Source organism: Equus asinus, chromosome 6 (genome assembly GCF_041296235.1).
Source record: "Equus asinus isolate D_3611 breed Donkey chromosome 6, EquAss-T2T_v2, whole genome shotgun sequence".
In the NCBI taxonomy this organism is placed as follows: Eukaryota; Metazoa; Chordata; class Mammalia; order Perissodactyla; family Equidae; genus Equus; species Equus asinus.
Genome location: NC_091795.1, coordinates 44,428,452 through 44,455,812, shown reverse-complemented (window position 1 = coordinate 44,455,812; position 27,361 = coordinate 44,428,452). Strand labels below are relative to the sequence as shown.

General features: G+C 40.5%; 1 protein-coding gene across 2 annotated transcripts in view; it reads left to right on the top strand.

Annotated features, from left to right (window-relative positions):
* The window catches only part of ANTXR1 (ANTXR cell adhesion molecule 1), a 218,814-nt gene that overhangs the window by 54,716 nt on the left and 136,737 nt on the right, over positions 1-27,361 (top strand). For both annotated transcript variants that reach the window (XM_044772614.2, XM_070512010.1), the window contains exons 6-9: positions 1,072-1,151; positions 3,701-3,769; positions 5,236-5,316; positions 18,431-18,491. In XM_044772614.2, the coding sequence (XP_044628549.1) occupies positions 1,072-1,151; positions 3,701-3,769; positions 5,236-5,316; positions 18,431-18,491 (291 nt within the window). The remainder of the gene's footprint in view (positions 1-1,071; positions 1,152-3,700; positions 3,770-5,235; positions 5,317-18,430; positions 18,492-27,361) is intronic.

The window sequence follows — 27,361 nt, the reverse complement described above, 5'->3', positions numbered from 1 at the left end:
TAATTCTTGGACACATACTTCATCACAAAGAAGGAATGCATAGAAAAACAACACACACCAGATCAAATCTTATTGTCCTGTTGATGCCAAGAAAAGTTACATAAAAGTAATTAAGATCCCATTATGGGCCACAATCTGTAATGCCCATGAACAGTTCTGCATGTTGAATTCATTAAATTAGTAAATACTTGGATGGGTTAGTAAAGTCTTGTATTTTTATGTCAAATTTAATTTTCTTGTCCTTCTCTGAGCTTCAAGTCTCTTCATTACTGTAATTGGATATGATGCCAAGGTTAAGACACCATTCAAATGAAAAAAAAAAGCCTAAAATATACTCAATAGAATAACTAGCACATAGAAATAATTTGATTATTATTAATAATTTAGCTATTATTATTATTACCGCAGTGTCTTTCATGGATAGCATTTCTTTATCTGAGACAAATTTCTTAAAAGAGATTTAATATGACAGTGCAGATTTTTCTCCCAGGCCTGTAGAGGTGTCCACTTCCTATTTCATTCTAAATGCAACAAGTAGAACAGACCAGTATCAAGACCAACACTTGTTAATATAAATCAACCTTCAGCAGTGTTACTGGAAGTCTAAAAATCACTGAAGGAATTCTAGTAGGTTTTGCCAACTACTGTAAGATCTTCCAGTCAGCTCATAAATCATGATGGCCATTACGCTTTGCCAAACTCTTCAAAGGGTGGTGCATGTGGTCACTACAGAGTCTGAGAAGGACCCCTGAACTACCCAGGTGGTGGAGTTTGCTCTCAGACCTTGGTGACAATCACATGGACCATTACTAGAAAATAATCACATTTGATTCACTGGAGCTACTCCCAGCTATTGGTCCATCGACCATTGCACCAGATTTGGCCATTTTTTGTCTGTCCCGACATTCTTCTTCATGCTGGACTTGCTTCCTCTCGTGAAAGAAAGGTTGCTGATTCTCAGAATATTGACCTCGGGTGGTTGAGTTTATGAGAAATCGATTCCCAGGGCTGAGAAGGGGCTTCCCATGGTACAGCAGGATGGACTGAGTGGGTCTGTGTTGTGTTGAGCAGGATACAGGACGGCCAGTGTCATCATTGCTCTGACTGATGGAGAACTCCATGAAGATCTCTTTTTCTATTCAGAGAGGGAGGTAAGTGCTGGCCTGGCCTTTCTCTGTCTAAACACAGACATAGAAACAGAGCTTTTTCCTTCTGAAGTGGGTTGCAGTCTTTCTACTCAGGCAAAATGATAAGTATTCTTTGTAAAATCTCTGGATGAAATAGTGTTTCGTATGTAAAAAATAATAGTAATGGTTAATTTTTAAAGTGAATTTTCAAGTCTCAGACATGGTAGACAGTTTTTCCTTTTAAAAATATTTGCATATTACTCTGTGTTTTGAGGGATAAAAAATACCTACCATGCCTTTGTTGAAAGCACTATATTGATCTAACCATTTGAAAATACTATAAATCACTTTAAGGAAAAACACTGGTACCATTTTTCCTCCATTTTCCTTCATATTTTCTACTAAAAACAAGAGGAAGGGAAAGAATTACTTGAAATATGTAAGAGCCAATTTTGTCATGCATGAATCGTTGAGATTCTCACTCTAAGAACCAAACTTGAACATCAATTGGTGGCAAAGTCGATTGCAATCTCTCCTTTAAATTTCTTTTTCCTTTTCTTTATGTTCTCAAAAAGTACTCCTCAAAACAAGTGAAAGAATTCTGTTTAAATGAAGCTTTCAATTTGTGTAAAGAGATTCAGAAAAAGAGGTTTATTCAAAAATTGGAAAGTAATGTTTATTTTCAGGAACTCCTTTCAAGTGTTAGATTTGAGCTATAAGTATAATTGGCCCAAGGAAACCAGGGCAGCTTGGGAATGTATTGAGCCCTCGTTAGTAACAAAGGCTCATTCAGGCCAACTTAGAAAGCACCATAGGATGGAAGAAGACAGGCAATGAGGGAGGCCTCTGGGGGAGAAGTCAATCAGAGCGATACTCCTACCTCAAGCTCTTGACTACTACTGAATTTAAATTCAGCTCCCCTAGCAAGTGAAAAGTAGACATTCATTAAGTCATTCACTCAGTGTTAACTGAGAGCTTGGCACGTGCTGGGCACTTTGCTGGACACTAAGGACACAGAGATGAGTAGGACACAGTTGCTGCCCTCTTGGGTCTTACCGTGTAATAGCGTTCGGCTTTTTGAAACCCCAGCTGGTAAAGGGCATGAGGAAATTATGTAAGTGAAGACATTACTTCCCCTGTACCCCTAACTAGTACAAAGGATAATTCACAGCGGGACAACACACAAATAAAAAATGGCAGACACTCCCTGAGCATTTGGAAAATAATATATTTCTGTATTCTAAAGTTGAAATTCACTATATAATGGGAATGTGAAGCGACTTATTTGCCAAATAAAGTAAAAACCCTAATAAGGAAATAACTGAATATAAAATAAATGATGGGTGTCAGAGGCTTAAAATAGGGGTTAGTAGAAAAGAATTTTAGGTATGGCACATGCAAACTTGGGAAAATATTTGGCGTGCCAATGCCAATAGAAAGAGACTCCAAAAAAAAAAAGATAAAGCTCAAGATATGAAGAAAATGAACATTTCCATTTTTGATAATTCTATATAAAGCCCAACTGGAGAAGAAGAGTAACCGAAGTTGCTGCAGATAAGGCTGGGGCTGGACTGTGTCTAAAAGTTTGTTTTATCCTGAAAGCAGCAAGGAATATTTTTCATAGGAAGGAAAAAAGATATATTCTTCTCTCCCTCCTAAAATTTAATGTTAGACACAGGTGGGTTTGAGTACTAAGAGAGGGGGAAAAATTCAAATCGATATGCATATATTGAGCGCCTACCATATATTTACTATCAATTATTTATTAAGCACCTACTGTATATGCCAAGGATTTCCAATTTTGGTACTCTATTCTGAGACACAGAAGAACCTGGAAATCAGCTATCATAGCCTTTAATAAATCAAATATTCAAATCAAGCCAAAACCTGGATGTAATTCATTATTTTCCCCTTTCAATATTTAATTGTAGAAAAGGTGATGGGTTCACCTATTCAAATATGGATCATAATTACCATACCATTATACCAATATATTCTATGGGGATGAAAAAGACCCCATTCACAAAGAATCCTGGCACTTATGAGCATCTGCATTGTTCTAGGCCTTGTGTGAGGAGCTCTCATATATTATCTCGTTTAATCCCAAATGAGATTTACAGAGCAAAGCCAGGTAGCAAACCCAGGTATATCAGGTTCCAAAGGTTCCTTCCTTTCTGTTATACCATGCTGAAAAGTATGTCGATAAAAACCCATCAGAGGAATAGAAAAGATAATCATTTCTCCAGAATATTTAACATGACTTAGCCTACAGTTTCCTCCCCTCATCATTCAAAACCCGTCATCAAGACTCTACTTCTCTGAATCTTTCTCAACACTTCCCCTTAGACTAATCGCTCCCCTCATGTCCACCATGAATTACATTAGAGTGTGATGTTCACTAGAGTATGAGCTCCTCGGGGACAGGGATTGTCCTCTCGTGGTTGTGGTTCCTGGTACCTGGCACACAGTAGGTGCTCAGTAAATACCTGATCATCGAGGCTAGTCTGGCTAATCCAAAAGGAGTATGGTTGCCGCTGCTTCTCTCTCTAATGTCTTTTCTTTCATTGACCCAGGCTAACAGATCCCGAGATCTTGGTGCAATTGTTTACTGTGTCGGTGTGAAGGATTTCAATGAAACACAGGTATGACGGTGGGTTCCTCAGCTTTGGGAGCACACTAAGCTGGTGAATGATAGAAAACACATGCATTCAGTGCAGAGGGCGCATCAGCCGCATAAATACCCCTTAGATAGATCATTTTTCCAGAAATGCTAAGCAGGAAGGGAATTATTGTATCTGTAAGGGATGTGAAGTCATTTGCTGATGCACTTCAGGGTCTTTAACAAAGACCACCTGGGCAACATTCTTTCTTGGTTGACTTCCCTGGTGGATGGTAAATTGCCAAGGTGTCAAAACAGATCTGAATTAACTTGGAAAACTTGTTGGTTGTTTTTTTGCTTTTAAATTAATTTAACGAATCTTATTTTCTTATTTAAATGGCAAACATCCCTTTTCTCTCATTAAAAATGCAATGCATTTTCAATAGCAAAAAAATGAAAATAATTGGCAAGTGGGCAAAAACCATGTACAAGTATATATAAGTAAATTGTGAACATTTGCTAACAACATAAATTAATATACCTCCATGTAGTTCATAATTTCCTTTTATTTTAATGACATAGGACAATGCTCATGATATGTTATTAAGTGAATAAAATAGGGTTACAAAACAGTGGGAATAGGATGAGTCCACTTTTAAAATAAACATGTGTATACTTGCCTAGGAAAAGTATGAAAGACTACATATATCAAATTAACAATAATGGAAAGATGATAGACAGTTGGATAGATGGATGGGTGGATGGATGATTGATAGATAGATAGATAGATAGATAGATAATGAATAGCTTTTTTTCTTTTTCTTTTAACACTGCTGGGTTTTCTGAAATTTCCCAATGATTATGTGTTACTTTTGCAATCAGTAAAAATCCTGGCACCAACTATGACTGTGGCAATCACAGAATGATACAGAGATTTGGGAGCAGAAAAGCTCACAGATCAGCTTCTCTTTTCTGCAATCCTCTGCTCCATAAAGCAGCAACAGCCCAACCAATTGCAAGGGTCCTTTCCTCAATGAGCAGTTTGGGTGAAAGATAAGGGTCCCCATTCATTGGTTTCCCCCAACACCAAAACCTGAATTTATTTTCGAAGTTACTCTGAAAGGAAACTTGAGTTGGTTTGATTCAAATACGGTTGCCAACAGAAATTTGGGTGAATGGGAGAAAAATGAGCCAATGGCCTGCCCCCAAATCCATAAATACATCAACTCAGGCCAAATGTTCATCTGGCTGGGCAATCTTACCTCTGCTCCCAAGAAGAAAAGTATTAAAACAAATGTGAACACTGGATCCGACTCCCTGGGCCTGCTCCAGAGAGGCCTCTGGTAAGCTCATTATTACTGAGGGCTTTTCAGTGAGGCCCTGCGTTCCGAGGCCTCAAGTTCTCTGGGTTCTAAAAGTGATGGAGCCCTCTGGATCCAGAGGCTTTCCTCAGTTCTCCATGTCCAAGCCTGACACGTCTCCATGTATGTGTGTTTACTGTGTTCTCAGCTGGCCCGGATTGCAGACAGTAAGGATCATGTGTTTCCTGTAAATGATGGCTTTCAGGCTTTGCAAGGCATCATCCACTCAGTGAGTAGAGCACTTCGTCTGAGACTGGACACTCGGGCATCTTCTACCCCTTGATCCGCTATCAATACCCCAATTCCAGCTCTCTAGGGCTGGTGGTTTTCTGCTTGAGAGAACATTCCTTGGTATATCTTTGTATCTGTCACATCCCACTTCTCCCTCCTGCTTTTGACTCCTGTTTCTTTTTCTCATTCTCCTGTGCCACTTCTATCCTACAATGGAAAATTAAAAATGAAGGGAAGCCTGCTCTGTCAGCGAGCCAAACTTCAGGCGGCCCCCAGGTTTCATACTGGAAAGACTGTGGTTGATGGTGTGGACTTGACGAACCTTAGCTTTCCCCACCACGTCTGAGCGCAGGCTGCCTTCAGAGCGTTTGCTGGCTCAACCTGTATCACTTGGCCATTGGAGGCACTTTCAACCAGTGGTACTCTTCTTTGGCTTCCCGATGAAATCATCTGGAGCAGGATTTTTAGGATCTTGCCAGGTGTTTTTAATGGAACTACTGCTTTAGATTTATAATCCCCAGATATGAGGGCTTCAGTGTTCTCCAGGGTTTGCACAGTCTCACCAGCTCTCCTTTCCATCCCAGCCAGGATGGGACAGAACAATTCCTCACACATGAATGATCTTTTACCACCCCTTTCCTATCAGTGAATAGGACGCTGGCTTCCAGGGCCTCTCTTTTCCACCTTCCATGTACAGGCCAGGCCCTTGGTCCAGCTGGGCTATTGGTCTTTAAAGCCTCAGCCAGAAGGCCAGTGTGTGTGCTGCACCTACAATGAAGTCCAGAGGCGCTGTGGCCTCCACCTTTAGGTTTTGTGACCAGGCAGACGGCCAGTGGTTTCTCCAGTTGGAGCCCACCAGGCTGTAGACTCGGGGTCCCGATGCAAATTCAGAGTTCTTAAGTTGTCAAGGGGTCTTGATCCAGGAGCTACTAGCCATGGGCTCAGGATCTGCCCAGCCCTCCGAGACAGACCTAGGAAACCTCCCACATGGCTGCGCCTTCACGTCCCCTCTCCCTCCAAGGTTTGCTAAGAAGTCCGGCAGAGTGGGAAGCCACGTGAGAAGTAAGAACTTTGGAGCTGGTCATCCCAGAGGTTAAATGCTAACCCAGCGACTTACCATTTATAGATCCATAGATGAGTTATTTCACTTATTTCCTTATTTGTAAAAAGGAATTGATGATAAGACTTACATCATAGGCTTGTTTGAAGATTACAAAAATAACATTGGTGAAGATACCTAATATTTTCCCAGGCACAGAATAGGTACTCCAGGCATATGAATTATTTTCTCTTCCACTTCCCTTCCCCATCATCTGAGGGACATTAATTTTAGTTTCCCCCTGATTCTCTAAATTTTCTTGAATATGCATAAAAATCACCTCGGAATCTTTTAACAATGCTCATTCCCAGGTCCTATCCCTAAGAGATTCTATTACAGTCAGTATGGAAAGTAGCCAAAGAATCTGCATCTTTTAAATCTGCCCTTTTTAGTAAGTGCCACAGGTATACTTTTAGAACACAGAAATATGTGACCTTTGGTTTTCAGAATTGTGAAGACCTCAGGTTGGGAATACCTATCTTAAATATGTACGGATGACAGTTGTCTTATTCAAGATGTGTTTGTTTGCAGGGAACAGAAACACACTCAAACTACCTTAACCAGAAAGTGGAAATTATTGAAAGGATAGAGAAGTATCAGTCCCCATTACGGATCCCCAGGTGAGGGACCCCAGCTCTAAAAAATTTCTGAGGTCAGATGGCCTACTGAAAATATAAGCAACAAGAACTGCAATAGCCGTATAAAACAACACCCAAATGGTGCAAAACATGATTGACCCCAGGATTGGGGGCTGATCATGAACCCTTTGGAAGTTCAGAGGTGGATTATTCTGGGATGGAGCCTTCATGAGAAGATGGGGCAGACCTGACTCCCTGAAAACCAAGAAAGGTGATGGGTCTCATCAGAGAAGAGATGACGTGACCTCAGCCTGAAGGCTGGAAGAAAGCAAAGTATGTTCCAAGGACAATAGTAATAATAATACCTATCTGCCTGGTGGGAGAATTTGGGATGGATTCAGGAGTAAGGGGAAATAAGCCTAGACATTGGGTTGGAACAAGATTGACAAGAGCCTTGAATAGGTTTTGACTCCAACTTAGTGGGTGTAATCACTGAAACATTTTGAACATCTAAAAAGTGATATTTAAGAAGGGAATCCAATGCCAGTGTCCGTGTATATAGGAGGAGACTAGAGAGACCCCAAGGTAGGAGCCCCATACTGAGGCTGCCACAGAAGTCCTGCCGTCAAATGGCTGGATTCTGAACGGGGACAACTCTTATCTGTCCAAAGGTTCTCATGAGCCATGTGCCTCCATCATTGAAGAGTTGGTTCCTACCCAAATAATTAGAATACTTTCATCTGCATAAATCAGTGTTGTCCTTGAATATTTCAACCTCAGCAACTCACCCAAGCTCAACATGAGCCCAGATGTTTTTAAAGCTCTCCCACTTCAGGATGGAAATAACTCCAAAAATGTTTAAGAAATTTTAGGGAAATAGTCTCCCAAAAAGGGGAAAAAAAATAATTTGAGACTTCAGTTTCCAAACTTTTAGCTGAATGATAACATTCTTGCGAGCTTTTATCTGGGAGTTATGCTAGTGGTTTTGATCCTTCCAATACTTGAAACCCATGTTTATGGCAGTTGTTAATTCATTTGCTTGGACAGAGAAACAGGGACAAGCATAGCAGGGCTCGTCTTTCTAAAGTCAGACAGACATAATTATGGCCTAAAAGCTGGCTAACTATTTTTAAGAAGTAGGGTCATTTCTCCTTCTGGATACTGAAAAGAAAGCTCTCATTTTTTTCCCCCATCTGAAGCATCTATTCTAGCTTGTTCCCATGGATGTTGTTTTGGGGATGGTTATTTTCTCATAATAAAATAGGACCAGGCTTAATTATCAAAGATAGGAGTGCAGAGCAGCTTTCAATAAGCTCAAATGGTTCATAAAGTTTTCGGCCCATAGTGACTGTATTTTTAAATCCCAAATCAAGATGCAGGGGCTAATATTTATTGACTCCTTGAAAACCTTTTATGAAAGACTCTTGCCATTGAGTCACAAGAAAAGCAGATGGAGACCCTGCCCTGGTGAAACTTACAATCTAGTGGGAAAGACACATAAAAACAAGCAAGTAAATAAACATGTGTAATTAAAATTGTGATAAATGGCATAAAAGAAGCAACATACTACTGAGATGAAGGGTAAAGGGATTGACAAAGAACCAGGCTCCTCTGAAGAGATGAACTGCAGGATGAAATGAAACTCTTCATTGGAAGAACATGGATAGGAAATGCCTGGCAAAGCACAGCCCTAAGATGGTGCATAGCAGAGTGACAGAAGAGGAGTGCTTGAGGTGGAGAATGGCAGAAGATGAGGTGAAGAAGCCAGCAGAGGCTAACTCACGGGGAGCTGGAAGGCCATGGTATTTTACTCTAAGGCAGTGGAAACTATAGCCAGATACAAAGTCTGACAACAGAACAATCATGCTTGAAATCAAGACTCTCAGGGAATCTGTAATGGTGGCGTTTTATGCATATCCGCTATAGATGACGAATAAATAAACACTCAGGATCAACAGTAGTGAGGCCTGTGAGAAGAAAAATCACTATGATTCATTGAGCATCTTCTCTCCACCAACTCCTCTGCTAGGCACTTCCACAACCACTCTCTGAAGAAGGGCTTATTATCCCCATTTTATAGGTGAGAAAACTGAGGTTCAAGAAGTTTGGATAAACTGCCCCAAGTCTTCCCACTCATAATAGTGGTGTGGGGAATTTGAACCCAGGTCTGGCTCCAGAGATCCTGCTGTTTCCACAATATGCGGCCGTGAATGTTTGAGAAAATTAAAAATCACCACTGGTTTACCAGCTGACTCTCCAGGGCCTGGATTTTTCAAGTCCCAGGATTCTCTGCTTTCTCAATCTGATTCCTGTGTTCTGGTCCTCTCACTGTTCCTCAATCCTCTCTACTTTAAGGAAGAAGGACTTATGGGTCAGATTTGTATAATGTGTTACTTTTCAAAGTGCTCTCCCTTCTTTTCCATTTTAGTCTCTCATCAGTGAGACATAGGGAAAAGGCAGAAAGAAATCAAGAGCTCCGAGTAACTTACTTAGGGGCCAAACACTATTCCTTTATCTCATTTAAAAATCGTTAACAGCCCTCTGAAGGAAATATTACTCTCATTTTACAGATGAAGAAACTGAAGCTCAGATAACATGCGCAGGAACACACAGCTCTGAGGGGGAGAGCAGGTTAGAACCCAGTTCCTTGACTCCAGAGCCCATGCTTTCTCCTCCCTCTAATTCCTCAGGAAGATAAAAATAAGAAAAGCCATCATTTAGTGAGTTCTTAGGTGCTCGATACTGTGCAAATCATTTTACATAGTCACCTCATCAAATTCTCAAGACCACCATTTAATGTAGATGTTGTTACCCCTTCTACAGAAGTAGACACTATAAGAAGAGAGAGATTAGCTAACTTGTCCAAGGCCACACGGCAGTGGGCAGGGATCTAGAATAGACCCAGGTGTGTCTCTAATGCCCATGATGTGAATGACCACAGTACTCTACTGAATAATGTGAGCAGGCCAGGAGGTCGCTCCATTTCAGAGAAGACACCAAGGACCGAAAATGGGAAATGGCTTGACTCAGTTCACACAGTTACAGTAGAAGCAAGACCAGAACCCATGTGGTCTGACCTGAGTGCACCATGGGTGGGCCGGAGATCTCTTTGCCTTTTGCTACTGGGTGGAGAGTGCCTCTGAAAATCTCAGTTTCTGCTCGATAGGTGAAATTCCATCATCACGAGAAGCTGGCAGCTTGACAGGCTGAAAGGAACGTCTTCCCTTCTACACACGCTCAGGCCTCTACCTCTGAGCACAGAATTCCTACTTGCTTTTGCAGAATACGGTTGATAAAATTATAAGGCAAAATTTGGATGGTTGGAAGATTGTAGCCCTTTAAGCCAGTAAAACTGTAAAGGAAGAAACTATTCCTTTGCCTTCTCTTATTGTGGCTTCTTCGGGGAATTTCTACTGACCACAACTGGTGAATGCAGCGCCAGCCCTCAAGCGAAAATAGGAAGCAAATGTCCAGCAAGGCTCCTGGGTCCTTGTTTGCCTTTTCAAAAGTGCTTCAGGCAGTGAAACGGAAACCTGCATGAAAGCTGAGTTCAGATAACACTGAAATGGGTCTGTAGCTTTGCATCCCAACACTTGGCCTGGTTACCACGATGTCAATTCCTCCCCTAAGCTGTCCCCACTTCGGGTGCAATTGAGGGTGGTGCCTGGAACCAGGCACACCGTCCACGAGAAGGAGAACCAGTTACTGGCACCAAGCCATCTCCATCTAGGAGCATTTCTCAGAATAAATATTTAAGCCTACGTTGAGCTTCCTATTAATGCCAGAGTGAGTCAGGGCATAGAATTTCCTACAGGTTTGATCAACAAAAACAAGTATTGAGCAAACACAACTATATTTGCAAGGATTTCTTACAAGTTTCGGTATGAACATCCTTGTTATCAAGAAAGCTGTAAGATCAGCGAAACTGAGGAATAAATCTATTCCATGGTGTATACATATTTATTTTATTTATGAAAACCATATCCTGTGCTGATTTCACTCTTCCACTCGTGGGAAAGTGATACAAGTGTAGCTCCTAGTCTGGCCCAGGCCTATCAAAGCTACGACAAAAAGCAAAGCCTGTCTCCCAGGCCTTCCATCCCAACTACTCTTCCAGGACCCCACTAGGAACTGCTAGGGGGTTTCCTCCAATCAAAATCTGTATCACATCGCCACGTTCCTGGACAATGCTTGTCTTTACTAATCCTCTTTCCAGAGCTAGCAGAGGAGGAGGCCCATTTCAGCAGACCCCTCTCTTAAGTCAGACTTCTTTGTGATTGAAGGAAACCCCCTTCTCCTCCTTTGCCCCATCTGAATCCTGTCTCAAGGCCCTGATCCAGTCTTCTCCACAGAGCCTGCCCTGGTCTCTTTTCCACCATAAGCTCTCCCTGCCTTGAACGGCAGCAGCATCAATTGTTGGAACCACTCCTTGCACTTGGATCTTTTTCATGCCATATGCCATTCCTCCAGGTCAGATGCTAAATTGTGTAATCACAGAGACTGCCCCATTTGTCATATTTCCCATGGGGTCCACCACCGTGCCGTGCATATTTATTCTTTACAAAGCAGCCTAGAGGACTGCCTGGCCTATGGGACAAGGTGGGCAGTTTTGTGGCTCTGTTTCTTGTAAAATCTCCTCAGTCCTTTCCCTGCCCTCTCTTCCATGTTTGTATCTGTGAAAGATGATATTTGGGGCTCCATTCATAAGAGCAGGCCTGAAAACATAAATAGAATCAATTGTAGTTTCCATAGTGAGCACAAAATCTTTTTAAAAAATCGTTTGCCTCAGCAGTCATTAATTAGACTCAGACTTTGCAGGCATTCAGGCCAGGCATTTCAACTAAGCTATTATTTCTATTCAGCTTATTAAAAAGTCCAACTGTAAGAAAAAATTCCCACAGCTTGAAGAGGCTACAAAGATTGCAGGAGGGCATGTTCAGTTAATCCTCAGGTCACCCACTCGCCTTCCAGGCCCTCCTCTGATATCTAGGAATCTGGTAAGACCCACGGAACAGCAATAGCAGAATTTAGAACAATAAAACGCCACAGGGGTCAGCTCCCAAGAAGGGCCACTGCCTTTGCCAATATTCAGGAGGTCAACAAGCTCATCTTACTAAATAAACCACGTTTTGGAGTTCACAGCTATCTGAACTTTCCTTCTGAAAACAGGAGAGGAAAGTGTTTCATAGAACAAAAACGAGCTTCCTCAGTTTCAGAATCTGTTTCCTACGTTTCTCCACATCAGATGCTCATTGAGTGTGAAACTAACCGAGAGGAGAGTAGCATTTATTTAGCGAGCTGGGTGCCCCTCTTAGAAAAAAAATTTTGCATGTTTTGTGGAAAAGCATTATTGTCTAAAATTCAGTGACTCCTAAAAAATGTGTTTCTTTCATGTTAGCATATTTATTTGGTATAATTTATGAGTATACATAAAATAATACATGAATCCCAGAAAGATGTGTGTGTAACAGTAGTTTTTATTTTAAATTCAGATTCTGTGACATGAATCTAGGATCATGTTCATAGTTCACAATAGGGATGCCTATTGGTTTTAAGTGTGGAGCGGAATTTAGTTAGGAAAGGTGACTTTTTTTTTTTTACATTTTATTAGAGATCAAATAGTTTTAAAATCCACAGGGCAACATCGACAGTCCTAAAGGCATGGATGAGCCAGTTGTGTGTCCCAAGCTGCCTGGCCTTTTCTAAAGCAGTGGTCCCCAGACTTACGCAATGTGCATTCTGCCATCAGCTGTAATAGTTTATGTGGCTCTTCTGTGGGAGCCTGAGCCCCATCCCCCAAACCCAGACCTTTACATTTTTCCCAAGGAAAGGGATCAAGTCCTTTTACAAAGCAGCCCAGTCTAGACCTTAGAGATGGGGATATGATACACCTATAGCATTACTGTGTAAAAATATAAGCCATTAAAGAAAATGGAGGTGTTGAATTAGGCCTCCTGGGAAGGCAGACTCCAAAGATGGTGGTGTTTAGTAAGAGGAGGGAGGTGATACAAGATGCAGAATATGGCCTTGTATTCAAAAGACCCTCACATTATATTTACGGAGAAAAAGAAAACCAACACACAGCATGCTATAATGCAAGTTTATGAGGCCATGTGGAAACTGTGCCATTTATTCATTTATTTATTCAATAAATATTTATTTATTGCCTGCATTGTGGATATAGAGGTAGGTAAAAACAAAGCCAATCCTTGCCCTTGTAGAGTTTATAGTCTAAGGAGGAAAAGAGACAGTGACCAAACAATCAAAAATATATGTATATAGTTATAAACCATGATAAGTCCTCTGAAGGACGGTAATTTATACTAAAATGTGAATGAATAAAGAAATATTTCATTGGTAACATCACCAAGACTTAGGTGGCAAAATCTATATTGGATTTGGAGGGTGACAGAGTGAGGTCAAGAAAAACTAGGTTTTTGTCTTAGAGAACTGGACAGAAGTAATTGGTCAATAGATAGTTACCACCTGTGGGCCAGCCTACTTCAAGCTCCAGACATCTTAAAAGCAGAACATGCCCTTAGTGACAAATAAGACACCAAGGAACATGCTCTGAAAGACTTTCTGAAAGATATGTGGAAGCAAAAGGCCATTCTACCAGCAATGAATAAAAGAAGCTGGTCTTTTGTTAACACACACGCAAAAATCCTCCAGCAGGAAATGACCAAGTAAATAAAGATTGGTTGTTTATTGAGGAAGGAGGCAGAGCAATTAGGAAAAAAACAAATCAGGTATGGCTATGTTAGAGGAAGAGCTCGTAATAACTCTGTGCAAATATTCAGAATTCTTTAAGGATTCTTGAGAAATTTCTGCATAAATTGAGAACTTCATGAGAAAGGATCTTAGGCTTTTAGAATCCAAAAAAATAAACTCTTATATACAACCTGGACTGGTCCACAATAGATTTCACTTTAAATATATGAAATAGCTCTTATTACTTGGGAAAGTCCTTTGACATCTGCTGCCTCTCTGACTCCCCCAACAATCTAATGAGGTGTGTAAAAGCAACCAGTAGCAACGCATTACATTTATATAGTTCTGTATGGATTTCAAACATGCTTTCCCATCTATCTTCTTTTTGAAACCTGTCCAAAAGGTGACAGGAAGATATTATTAGCCATCTTTCGAGTTTTTTTCAGCAAATATAACTCAGCACGAGGCCAATAGTAGATGATGGAATAGACGCATATATAAGCTACTGTCTTTGCCCAAGAGTAGTAATAGGAGCTGTAGTAATAACAAAGTAATGGTAACAGCTACTATTGTTTGAGAACCATATATATGTCAGACATTCTCCTAAGTGCTTTACTACTAAGGTTCTTCTGAGCGCATTTCTTGGTGCTTATTCTTACGAAGGGCACTTGTTGGCTGGCGGCCCAAGGATTGTCAAGTAACTATCTACTGACCAATCGCATCTGTCTGGTTCCATCTCTAAGACCAAACCTTGTCAGTTTTCCTTGATCTCACTCTCCAATCCAATTTGAATTTTACCACCTAAGACCAGTTGATTTTACAAACTAAATATCCCTGTGCTCATGTCTATTATTCATTTTATCATCATACATGCCTTTGAGATCAGTATTTTTCTTTTTCCCATTCTACAGGAAAAAAACTAAGATTCAGAAATTTAATAAGTTGTCTAAGTCCACATGGCCAGCAAGTGGCGGTGTTTGGATTTGAACATCAATCTGTTTAGAGCCCAAATCTATCTTATCTGTCTGCAGAGCCCAAGTTCTTAAGAATAATGGCTACCATTAGTTGAGGACTTCCAGGCACTGTGCCATGGGATCTGCCTGTATTATCTCATTTAATCTTTCCAACTCAGCAACCTCAGGCAGTGGGTACTCTTCTGACCCCACTGTTACTAATGAGGAAACAGAGACCCAGAGTGTTTGTGGAACTTGCCCAAGGTCACACTGCTTATGAGTGAGTTGACCCAAGCAATTCGATTCCAGATTCCAAGCTATTATTACTCAGTATGTTAAGCTGTTCTACAAAACTGGGGTTCAGAAAAGTTAAAGAATGTGTCAAGGAACATAGGTCAGGTAGGTACAGGCCCAGGACCAGGACCCACCTCCTCACATGGGATTATACTTGAGGCATGTGGCAGTCTTGACCCAGTCTCCCTTGGAGGGCAAGTATACTCTCACCTCAGATGTCACCCCAACCCTGAGAGTCCCTTCCACTCCATTTGGTGATTTCCTGTCAGCATTTCCCAATGCTGTGTCCACACCTCCTCCATGGCTACCACTGCCCCAGTGGGGGAGGGACCCTCCACCTCCCCACCCCCATCCAGTCTCCAGTCCCTAAGCGGATCTGCTGTCTGCTGCAGTCCAGACAGACTGATTACCATACAGTCTGGGCTGCTAATAACCAAGGGAACCCCCCAAATCCACTCAATGCCACTGTGACTTCGACCTCTTGAAACCAGACATTTCAAACTAACAGAAGCCGCAGTCCCAGACAAATCCTGCCCATCCCCCTCGCTGATAAAATTTACTCTATTGGCTGCAATGCATCCCTTCCAGATGTTTTAACTTAAGACTGGGAAAGCTGTGTTTTTACTGGATTGAATCACAGCTCTTGGCTGACATTTTTTGGCCCTTCATACACTCCTTAGATTTATCAGCTAATTGCAGACACTTTGAGAGAATAATACAGCATGTGTTTATTATGACAAAATCTGCTAGTGTGTCTTCGTGGTGAAAGATTCATGGATGTTTCCTTTACCGACCCCTGGTTAAGTATTAGAGTTGGTTCAAAAACATTGGTTCAAAGTCGGGAACTTACATGGGTGAAAATTTCATTTGTGTGTTTTGGTGGAGTTTGGGGGATGGGGACAAGATAGCTCCAATAGCTCAATTTCTATTCTTGGACTGTTTTGAAATCTTTAGTTGTGGATGATGAAGTGATTTATTAAGGGATGTCAAATGCCTGAGGAGTTTTACTTAAAACATTTTTTAAAGCTTTGTCTTGTTCTAATGCCACTATTTAATAAGTTTCTCCATATGGGTTAATTCTGTTTCTTCCAGTGTGGCCTGTTTGGAGACTTGTGCCTGAGGACATGTTGAAGGTAGTGGCTACCTCCCTCAGTCATAGCAACCACTGGCTGAGATGGCCTTTCCGGCTGGAAGAGCCCAGTGGCAGCAAGTTCGGGGGTGGGGGGTGGACAGTCACCACAATTCAGGTAGAGCAGTTGTCATCTGGGATGAGTCACTGCACACCAGGATCCTGGCATGCCCCAGTCCCAGGGGACCTTAAGGACTGGATCAACCATTGGAAAGGGGAGGATGGAGAAGCCAGCAGGGAAACACAGATGCCCAGGATATATCCTTGGGTCCGTATCCCAAGACAGAATGGCAGTGAAGGGAACTCAGGAGCTCAGTGGTGATACCACTGACTCTAACTGAGCTGGGCGTGGAATGTGGGGAGTTTGGAGCATGCTCTTCCTGCTCCCATCGGAACAGGCTCAGGGACTAGAGGGGAACCGAGGCTGCACCTGTGTTTAAGGTGGGTGGAGGTGGCTGGGTAAGCCGGAGGCAGAAGAAATAAGGCAAATGCTGACAAAAAGAAACAAGTGGAATCAGGTGGAAGCTGCAAACAAATAGAGGACTCAAAGTGCAAAAATACCTCTAACTTGTACAAAAATGAGAAGGAATGGCAAGATAAGTAGCTGGAATTCTAAATTTTAGAATTGTCAAAAAAGAAAAACTGCTTCTTATGACTTTCAGATTTATAGAGATACCTAAAATATGTGGTTGTGAGGGAACTTGTTTCAATGAATATTTTTGAATGTTTTGTCATCTACATTAGATAAAGATTTTCTGAAGCAAGTTCATTTTCTTTCACAATGCTTCTCTATGAGGACGCCCAGATTTCTCTCTGGAATGGGTAAATATTATCTCTTCTGAGAAACTGGTTTGCTTTTAGTCTGAGACAAATTGAAAGTCTCATAAACAGTGTCTGTCCTCATTTGCTACTAGAAAGCTTAGAACTAAATCCATGAGCCACTCCTAGCAAGGAAATGAGCTCCTCAGAGTATCTTTTTTTCTATGCTATTCTCCTTACTTCATCTTCCTCTTATTTTCCCTTTAATCCATTTCCTCCTCATTTGTAATTTATTGTATCTTTTATTTGAATGTCTCTTGTAGTGTATGTATCACTTAAGCTGGAACAAAAAAGCATATATAAATAAATATGTCAATGCAAATAAATAGGTGTTTCCCAATGCCAAAAGATGCTTTTTTCTTTCACGGACTTTAACTTTTATAATTTCACTATTAATTCCTTTAACAAATGCTTCTTTCATAAATAGAGAAGTGGTTTTCTTCAGCCCTCTGAATCATCTCAATTTCCAAATTAAGTAAGGCCCAAGTGAAGATACTGCATTTGCTTGGTAAATTAACTCAGTGTTCTACATACACTTGTTTAAAATGCTTGGTTGAAATTTTAGAATCAATGTTCAACAAGAGGCGGGATTCATAAATGGTGGAGAGAAGCTTAAACCCTACCAGTCAGATACCCTGTTTTGGCCAGAAGGAGTCTTCATTATTAACTCCCTGTGCGGTCATGGCGTTCCCCCAGACTCTCCACTCAGCCCTACAAGACTCTCATTTGGGGGAAAGAGTACATTTCCATTGAACAAAGGCTTAGGGGGTCCTCGTGAAGATGGGGCACAACAAGCAGCCTGCAAAGCCCTCTCCCACAACATTTTTCCAGACTTTTCTAACAAAAAGGGAACTCTGAGTAATCTGAAAATGCATCTCCTCTGGAGGGTTGGCCATCTCCATCCTACCTCTCCTCAGCTTTATCTATTATTACTCTTTTTTTCCTACTTTTTAAGCTCCTTTTGTTCCAGCTAAAGAGGTCTATGTATTTCTACTTTCTCACCTTTGCTCATGCCATTCCCTCCCTAGACCCTAATGTTCCCCTAATTCTCCTCTCCACTCCTGCCCTCAGCGCCCACCTCTTCTAGGAAGTCCTTCCCAGCATCCCAGGCCCAAGGATCTCCCCCATGAACTCCGTAGCTCCTACCCTCCGCCCCTTGACCCTTGCACCTACCACATAGGACCGGCATTGTTATTTACCTTTTCAAGTGTAAGTCCCATTTCTCCGACTAGATGTTAAACCTCTCCATAACTAGTATTGGCATATCAAAGACCCCATAAATATCTGCCGAAATAACAAATGAATGAATAATTCTTCTGCCTTTTGGGACACCCAGAAGCATCTAACACAATGCTGGCTCATTAGATGTTTGACATTAACGCTGCTAGTACCAATGTTACCTCCATCCACCTACTCACTACAACATAACGTCCTTGAACCTTCCTATCTTGGCAGCTAAAATCAAAACGCTACTTCTCTGTTTTAGCAAAATAGGTGTGCTTTGACTTTTTGATTTCCTTTCCTCCTAGATTTTGAAGAAGTCCTGCATTGAAATTCTAGCAGCTGAACCATCCACCATATGTGCAGGAGGTAAACTGAAATTAAGTGCTAATTGCTCTCACACAAATGATGATATTTTGAGTTCAAATCACCTGATTACTTCTTTGGTGGGGAGGAGGGGAGGCAGGGCAAGAAGAAGGAAGGTAGAAAGAGGAGAAGAAATTGCTAAATAAATTTGCTTCTGGGGAAAAACAAAAAGAAAGAAGCAACAGGTCATTTGTTTGAAAGTCTGTCCAAATTCTCTCCTTCATGGGAGCTAATTACCAGAGTATTGCAGAAATTCTGGACTCCCACACATCACCACCCACACCCCGCTTTGGATGGAAGTGGGGTCCAACTCTTCTTCCTCATGGCAGCCCTACAGATACCAGATGATCACAGAGACCATAGGCCACCCCTGAAATGTTGATGTATTTAGCTATTTAATTGGTGGTGGCCTCTCTCTGTAATTAATATATTGATCTTAATTAATTGTTCAATCTACAAGTCTTCACAAAATGGTGATGTCAACTCCAGTCGTCCCAGTAAAGCGCCATTCTAATTGTGTTATTAATACAGAAAGCCTCTACTTGTATAAAGAATCAGCCTTCTCTGAGTCCCAGTATTTCCTAACTGATCAAAATTGAGGTGTTGCTGTTGTTTTGTGTTGTAACAGACTACCTAAAACTTCAACCATGCTGGCTCTTTTCGTATAATTCCTCATGGTTTCCCATCACTCTTCTTTCTTTCATTTAAAAAGTATTGTTAAGTACCTACTGAATGCCAGGCACTGTGCTAGGTGCCAGAGATACAAGAAGGATGAATTCTCTCCCAGAGTCCCTGTCCTCCAGGAGATCACATCTTTCGCTGTTGAGAGTTCACTGTTAACATCACCTTTCTAGTTTCCCCAAATACCAAGTGCCAGTTATCCACTTATCACAGAAAATTTATCATGCAACCCCGTCAAAGCAGTAAACATTGAGGAAGAACTTTCAGGCTTTTCAAACACTATACATTTCAATTCTTTATGGCATATTTTGTTGGTATAAATGAGGTAATTCCTTGAGAATTTTATTCCTTTCTTGGCTATATTTTAGAACAGCTGAAAGACTTTCAAGGAGTTAGATGCCCTGAATGATATGTACCAACAACAAAGCATTAAGTATACATGTAAACATATAAAGTTGCTAACAATACTTGATGATTAGCTATTCAGAGATATGTGTAAATTTCCCAAAGAAAAGCAGTCAACAGAGATTATCTACTGACCTTTAAATAAATTGCTATCTGGTAACACGGATGAGAGACAAATGTGGTTGCCACAGGGATAGATCCAGGAGAATCTCTTTAAGAAAAGGAATTGGAAAATCTTGCCTTTGCAAATTTGACAAAAGCATATGACCTCATGAACCCAGTGCCAGGGCCTTGTAAGGGATCTGTGTAGCGAAGAGCCTCAACTGGAGTTCGTTAGCTTCAAGGTAAATCCACCTCCACAATGTTTATAGTTCCTTCATTCTAAACAGTTAGACAACAGGGAGTTCCTTAATTGTGCACTTATTTCGTTCATGAAGAAAACCCAGACTTGCAGTTTAGCCATCCCGTTGGATGTGTTGTAACTTGTAGCACATCAGAAAGTCTGAGTACAATGAATGCAACTTCTGTTAATTCACTAGCACAATGAATTCCTCTCCTGTAGGGTTCTTGAGGACAGAGAAGGAATCTTATTTCTCTCCACTTCCCACTCCCAGAGTATGTTGCACTTTTAGTAGGTGATCGATGAATGTTGACTGAATGTTTTGATTCCTATATTCCTTCCACAAACAATGCACTGATTTTTGCCTATTTGACCCTTATTAACTTTTTTCACTTAACCTTAAGAAGTTATCATTCCTTTGAAATATCCAGTTAAAATGAAGCAAAATTAGAAATTAATAGCCAAAGATAGAACAAAGCCAAAATAAAAACACAATCTCAACCACTTGGACAATAGAAAAATATCTTACAAAATAATTCTTGAATCAGAGATTAGTAAACCAAAATCTTCTTTACATACCATTGAGGTCTTCAAGACAATAGAAAGACCACATATATAAATTTAATGGCTATGATACAGAAAATCAGGGTCCACAAGCTCTGATCCTAGCAAATTTATAGATTTTAATATGTTTCTTTTAAATGGAAAAGAAAAATAAATAAAGTAAAAGATATTTTTAAAAAGCTAAGAAAAATACAGGAAAAAGATTAAAATGCACTAATAAATTTAAACAATTAAAGCAGTTCAACTGATAAATTATTCTAAAAGCTGTTTCTTTGGTAGAGCCAATAAAATAGACAAATCTTTAATAAATCCAATCCAAAGAATCTTTCTTTAGATATTTTTTAAATCTCTGGCTTATGTGCAATATTACATATTTTTTTGGACAAACAATAGTGTCCTGCATTGCTGTAAATTATCCAATTCTATTTCTTTTATGTCTTCTAGAAAAAAGATTAATACAAAACACGATGGAAGCTAGCCCTAAGTTTTGAAAAGGCAGGCTCCCATCTCTCTTGAGTTAGAATCATAAGGGTTAAAACATGCTGATTAGAGAATAACTTTACTAAGAAAAAAATGAAACTTCCAAAAGAAATCCTGACACCAAAAGCTCTTCCGTGGGTTTGCTTGAAGGTCTATTGCTGGTCGTTCTCTGGAGAAAGCATGGCTTTCCTGAAGCACTGGAACCCATTTCACTGTCCATGGCTATGGACTCCTGTCAAGTAGACCTTGGCATACCCCCTCTGTGGTTTTCATTAGACTCAGCGAGGACCCAGGGGTTTATGTGAAAGTGCTCTGAAAAGTGTAAACTGTTATATAAAACAAGGTAACATTATTTTCATCAATATCATTTTAATAAGGATCGAAGGTCAATATGAGAATTGTGATGTTGATAGCATCATACCTAGATGAGAAAAACACTTCTATATGTTTCTCTACTGAAAGAAAGTTGGGGAGAATATTGATAGAGTTCAGAGTACCCACAAAATGGTTAATTAACTCAGTATATGGTGGAGGAGAAATAAACAAGGAAATAACTGATTGTTCATATTTCTAAAGTATAATGGTGGGGCTGAGGCCTAGAGAGATCTGTGAAGAAGGTAGAATTGGCTTTCATCAAACACCTGCCCTCTCAGCCCCCTCCCTTCACTCTCTGTGAATTACTTCCCTTCCTTGCCCCCCAGAGCAGCCCCTGCTGTGGAGCCCCACCCATGCCTGTCTGCTCAAGACACTCTCTGCCGACAGTTGCGTTCCCCCAAGACAGTGATCTCAGCTTGCAATCACCAACAGCTCAGCAACAGCCATGGTTCTGTCAGGAAACTGAGCTCTGAGAGGCAGCAAGATAACGCACTGGGTGGACAATAAAACAGATCCAGCGCAGATCTTTATATGTTGGGCTGCAAATAACAGGGTGAAGTGTAATGGGACAAACATAAAATGTTGAGCTTGGGTTCTAATAGCCAATTTCACATCCAAGCAGGTTAAGGGAAAGCTGCCTTAGTAACAGCTCGTGCAGGGAAACAGAAAAAACATAATCGTAGCTATTTTGATAACCAACAAGAAGGCCTCTGACCAAAAACAAGCTGACACAATCTCAGGGTACATCAACAGCCATCCAGTGTCCAGGTCAAGAGAATTAATTCCGTGTCCTACTATTCCAGGTTCAGACCATGGTCCCAAGTCCCACATTTTAAGATTGGCATTGACAAAGGCAGATCCAAAGGAGAAGAGGTGATGGATCTGGAAACTTTATTAATAACTCATTCAGGATGTGAGGGCAATCTGGCTGCGACCTCTGCTACCCCATTGATTGCTAGGGGTGATTTGGCTGATCTGGCTGGCTAGCCAGGTGTCCCCTTCCTCCCTCACCACTCCACGTGTGTCCCTCCCGAAGCTGCAGGCCCAGTGGAAGAGGACAACCTTCCCCAGAGGAAGACCGCTTTTCGGTCAAGGGTATACCAGTGGCTGTGCTCTCTGCTCGAACCTTCAAACAAGCTCTGAAGGTGCATTTATAGAGAGCGTAGGATAGTCAAATTTTCCAGACCCCGGACACATCCAAATGAAGCCCTGTGTGTGGCAGGCTGCCTTTCTGTAAAAGAAAAAAATAAGAAGAGGGAAAAAAACTCACTCACTGACTCTTTCTTCCTTCCTTTCTTTCATTTCCTTCTTCATTCCTTGCTTTTTTATTTCCTCTTTTCCTTCCTCCCCTCTTTCTTCCTTTCTTCCTTCCTTCCTTCACTTCTTTCTTTCCATCAATTCTTAATGACTACCACGGGCCAAGCAGTGTGAAAAGATATGACACAAAAAATGCATAGGGCATGCTCCCAACTCCCCATGCAACTCACAGTCTGCTCTGAGAGATAGTCATATGTTCAGATAAATTACAAAACCATGCGTGAAGCGCCAGAGCAGAGATCTACTCAGAGAACAGTGGGGGCACGAATGAGATGCTTTTAGAATGAGGAAGGACTGAAGTAACCACAGAGATTTAGACAAAGAATTGAGACACAGAGCATCTTCAGATATCTGGAGAATTCCCCTGCAGAAAGGAATTATTAGGCTTACTATGTATAGCTTTAGGAGCCCACCATGGAGAAGATGCGAGGAATTCAAGGAGGCAGATTTTGGTGTAATATGTGCAACTTTTACAGCTAAAGCTTTCCAACAAGGGAGAGGATGGTCTGAGCTCCCCACCTGAGAATCATGTGAGCAACAGCAGAATGGCCATCTGTAACCGTATGCCATCTGTCAAGAGAAATCCTCCTTGAGGTCTCCTTTACAACTTTAAGTTTCTAAAGACTTAATTCTATTTCAGCTAAGGTGTTTATGGCTGATTATTTTTTAATAGCTGAAGAAGCAAGTAAACCTGGAAGTATTTTACATTTTAACAAGAAGTCTTAGTAGGGAGAGGGGAGAATATCTAACCTACTCTGATCAAAAAGAATTTCATTCAGTGTCCTGGGTGAAACTGTTTGGGGAAAGAGCCTTCCCAGAGCTCCCCTGCCCCCAGAGATTATAAAGTCCTAGCCTACAAACGCTATCTGGTCTGCACATATGTTCCTTTTTCATCCACACTGCATTTAAAAAAAAAAAAATTTATTGCTAACATTTCAAAATCTGATTTCACCGAAAAATTCAGATTTTCATCTATTCTTGAAAAATCAACTCTAGCAACGCTGGGGCTGTATTTATTGCAAGATAATGATTATTGGAGACTGAATAACTTCCCTTTCAGAGAAGCATGTACTCCTTCCAGTTCACCATACTCCTTACCACTCCCTATTATCACTCCAATGCTCAGGCCAAGCATGGTGAACATTTGGCATGGTGCTTATGTCTCTGTATTTACAGTCCCCGTTCTAAAACATGTAGGAAGCTACCTGCTGTGTGGAGAGCCTTTATAGCACTTTTGACATTACCTGCATTTAAATAATTCTGCTTCCCTTCCAATATAGACTCTTTTAAAAAGTTCCTAATTAAATATCTTTGCACATGAGCCTCCGTGTAATTAGGAGAATTGACCCGTTGTTAGGTTGGCCCTGCCTAGTTTGGCTCCCCTCTGAGAAATGCACCCTTTTTCCTAAGCACAGTTTTCCTCTGGTCACACTCATTTGGCCTCAAACTTGAACAGCTCGCAGTGTACTATGTAATCAAATACTCCAGGAAGGAACTAATTGGAATCGTATGCAACCTGCCAGCTACTTTCATTTGAAGTTTTTGTGCTCCAGAAATGGAAGGAAGTTATAATTAGTTCCTCACATTGTCATTTCAGAAGCAGCTGCATTATTCTTACTGCGTTGCTTCCCACTGTTTATAATAAAACTGGGTGAGTTAACACAAAAGGAAGGTAGTTTTAAGCTTCGTGTTTACCATTTGGAAATTAGATGCTTAAAGCAGACACATTTAAGCAACATCAAATAGTGGTTTCGTTTCTTTGTCTTTTCATTACTTTTCAAAGCGCTAGTGCTTGGCCCTTGGGCTCTCTTTCTGAATGGATTGTTTAATTCTCTGCTCGGTCTTCTTTTTCACTTAAAGATATTTCTATTTGGAGGAAGAACTCTCATACACTGTTGGCGGGAATGTAAAATGACCAATCACTTTGGAAAACAGCTTTATCAGTTTCCTGAAAAATTAAACAAGCACCTACTATACGACCTGGCCATTTTACTCCTAGGTATTTACCCCAGAGAAAAGGAAATCTATGTCCAGACAAAGACTTGCACACAAATGTCTGTAACGGCTCTGTTTTTAATAGCCAAAAACTGAGCAACTCAAATGTTTATCAACAGGTAAATGGATAAACAAATTGTGGCTTATCCATACAATGTATAGTTTTCAGCAATAAAGAGGAATAGATTGGGCATAAATGTCCAAATAATTATGAATGAGTCTTAAAATAATTATGCTGAGTGAAAGAAGCCAAACAAAACAATTACTTACTGTATGATTCCATTTATATGAAATTCTAGAAAATGCAGACTACGCTACAGTGACAGAGGGCAGATCAGTGATTGCCTGGGAGTGGAGGTGGGCAGGAGTGAGAAGGGAGAGATTACAAAGGAGCATATGGCAACTTTCGAGGATGGTGGACCTGTTCACTAACTTGATTGTGGTATTGCCCCATGATTATATACCTATGTCAAAACTTATCAAGTTACACACTTTATGTGCAAGTTATTGTATGTCAATTATACCTCACTAAAGCTGTTATAAATAAATAAATAGCTATAAAAATTTTAAAGTTCTAGAATAATTTAGGCATCAGAAAGCACTTAATATACATTATTCTCTATATTCTATTTTAGATGTTATGTGTCACAGTAAGCATCCAATAGGAGAGCAAATTCAAACTCACCCTCAAGATGAAATATCACTAACAGTGATTTTGTGCAAAAATCTTGGAGGGCCAGAGCAAATGGAGAATATACAGATGTCTTATTTTCAGATACAGTGAATGATAGGCATTCTTTATTGAGATCAGCTCAAAATTATGTTTCCCACATTTCAAAAAAAAAAACAAAGGATAAAGAAAAAGAAACACAAAGAAAGAAAAGGAAGGAATAGAGTGGAATATGTTTGTGAAATTATTCACTGACTTTAATTTTTTTCTTTTTTTCGATCGAGCTATAATTTACATTCCATAAAATTCATCCTTTTAAAGAGTACAATTCATTAGTTTTTAATATATTCACAAAGTTATACAATCATAACCACTATCTAATTCCAGAATATTTTCATCACCCTACAAAGAAACCCTATACCTATTAAGCAATCACTCTCCCATTTTCTCCTCCCTCCAGCCCTGGCAACTGCCAATCTATTTTCTGCCCCTATGGATTTGCTAATCTGGACTTTTCATTATAAATGGAATCATGCAATATGTAGCCTTTCCTATCTGGCTGCTTTCATTTAGCATAACATTTTCAAAATTCATCCCTGTCACAGCATGTGCCAAAACTTGATTATTTTTATGGGTGAATGATATTCCATTGTATTGAATGCCATAGTCATCAGTTGATAGACATTTGGGTTGTTTCCACTTTTGGGCTACTATGAATAATGCTACTGTGAACACACACATACAAGTTTTCTGTAGACATACATTTTCAGTTCTCTTGGATATATACCTAGGGGTGGATATGTTTAACTTTTTGAGGAATTACCAAACTATTTTACAAAACAGCTGCACCATTTTACATTCCCACCAGCAATGTAGGAGGGCTCTAATTTCTTCACCAACACTTGTTAGCATCCATCTCTTTTATTATACCATTCAAGTGAGTATGGAGTGGTAGCTCGTTGTGGTTTTGATTTGCATTTCCCTAATGGCTAATGATGAGCATCTTTTCATTCATTGACCTTATTAAGCCTCAGAAAATAAACAGAATTAAACCTGACTGGTACCTGAATAAATGACCACTATTTTTTGCCCTTTATTCCCTTCCTATATCAATGTTTGTCACTTATTTCTTCATTCAATGAGCTTATACTGAGACTGTCTCAGCCCTGGGTTGGGCACAGTCAAAAATTCTGAAGAAATAGAAAAGATAGCCTCTACGATCAGGAGGCTTAAATTATAATTGAGAATAAGAGTGACAAAAGAATCATAATGAACATATGTCTTAAAGATGTCTTAAAGATACCTTTAAAAATATGTATCTTAAAAGATTAGATTAAAGATAATTTTCAAGTAGAAATTTCTCCCTAAAACTCTACAGTCTTTAGGCACTTCTTGTAAGAGCTGTAACCCAACGTGCAAATTGCCTACAAACACTTAACTATACAATGTTGTGAAAGGTAGGTTTGGGGCTTTGTGCATAAAAGGAGTAAAATCGCTATGCCCTGGTTCTGGTGTGTCCCTGTTCTCACTTGCTGGTGGGTTCATTTGACAGGGTTTTGTTACATAACTTCTATGTGTGAAGAGCTGACATTCCAGTCCGGCTGCAAGGTCAGATGTCCGGGCTCTTCTGGAAACCAAATGTGCGCACTGACCCAGAAACTGTGCCAGGCAGGGTGGGAGCTCTCCTCTGCTCTGCTATGCTTCCCACAACATCATTGCTTCCATCTTCCCCCCAGGCCTAAGGGGTTAAATTGTTTGGTTTCCACATGACCACATCATGGATTCCTGCTGTCTTTCTTCCTAAACACCCCGAGGCAGGGCCGAGCAGACATGCGGGCAGCCTCTTTTATAGAGGACTCAGCATCTGAACTGGTAATGCTAGAACATGGTGTTAGAGAAGAGACCTTGGCATGCCGCCTGCGTTTCCAGAGTCTTCTCTCCTTCCACTGTTCTTTAAGAAAACAAGAGAACTAGAAACAGCAATGAGGCAGAAAACATTTGGAATCAGCAAAAGTGTCCAACAGCAGATTTCTGGATGTCTAGCAC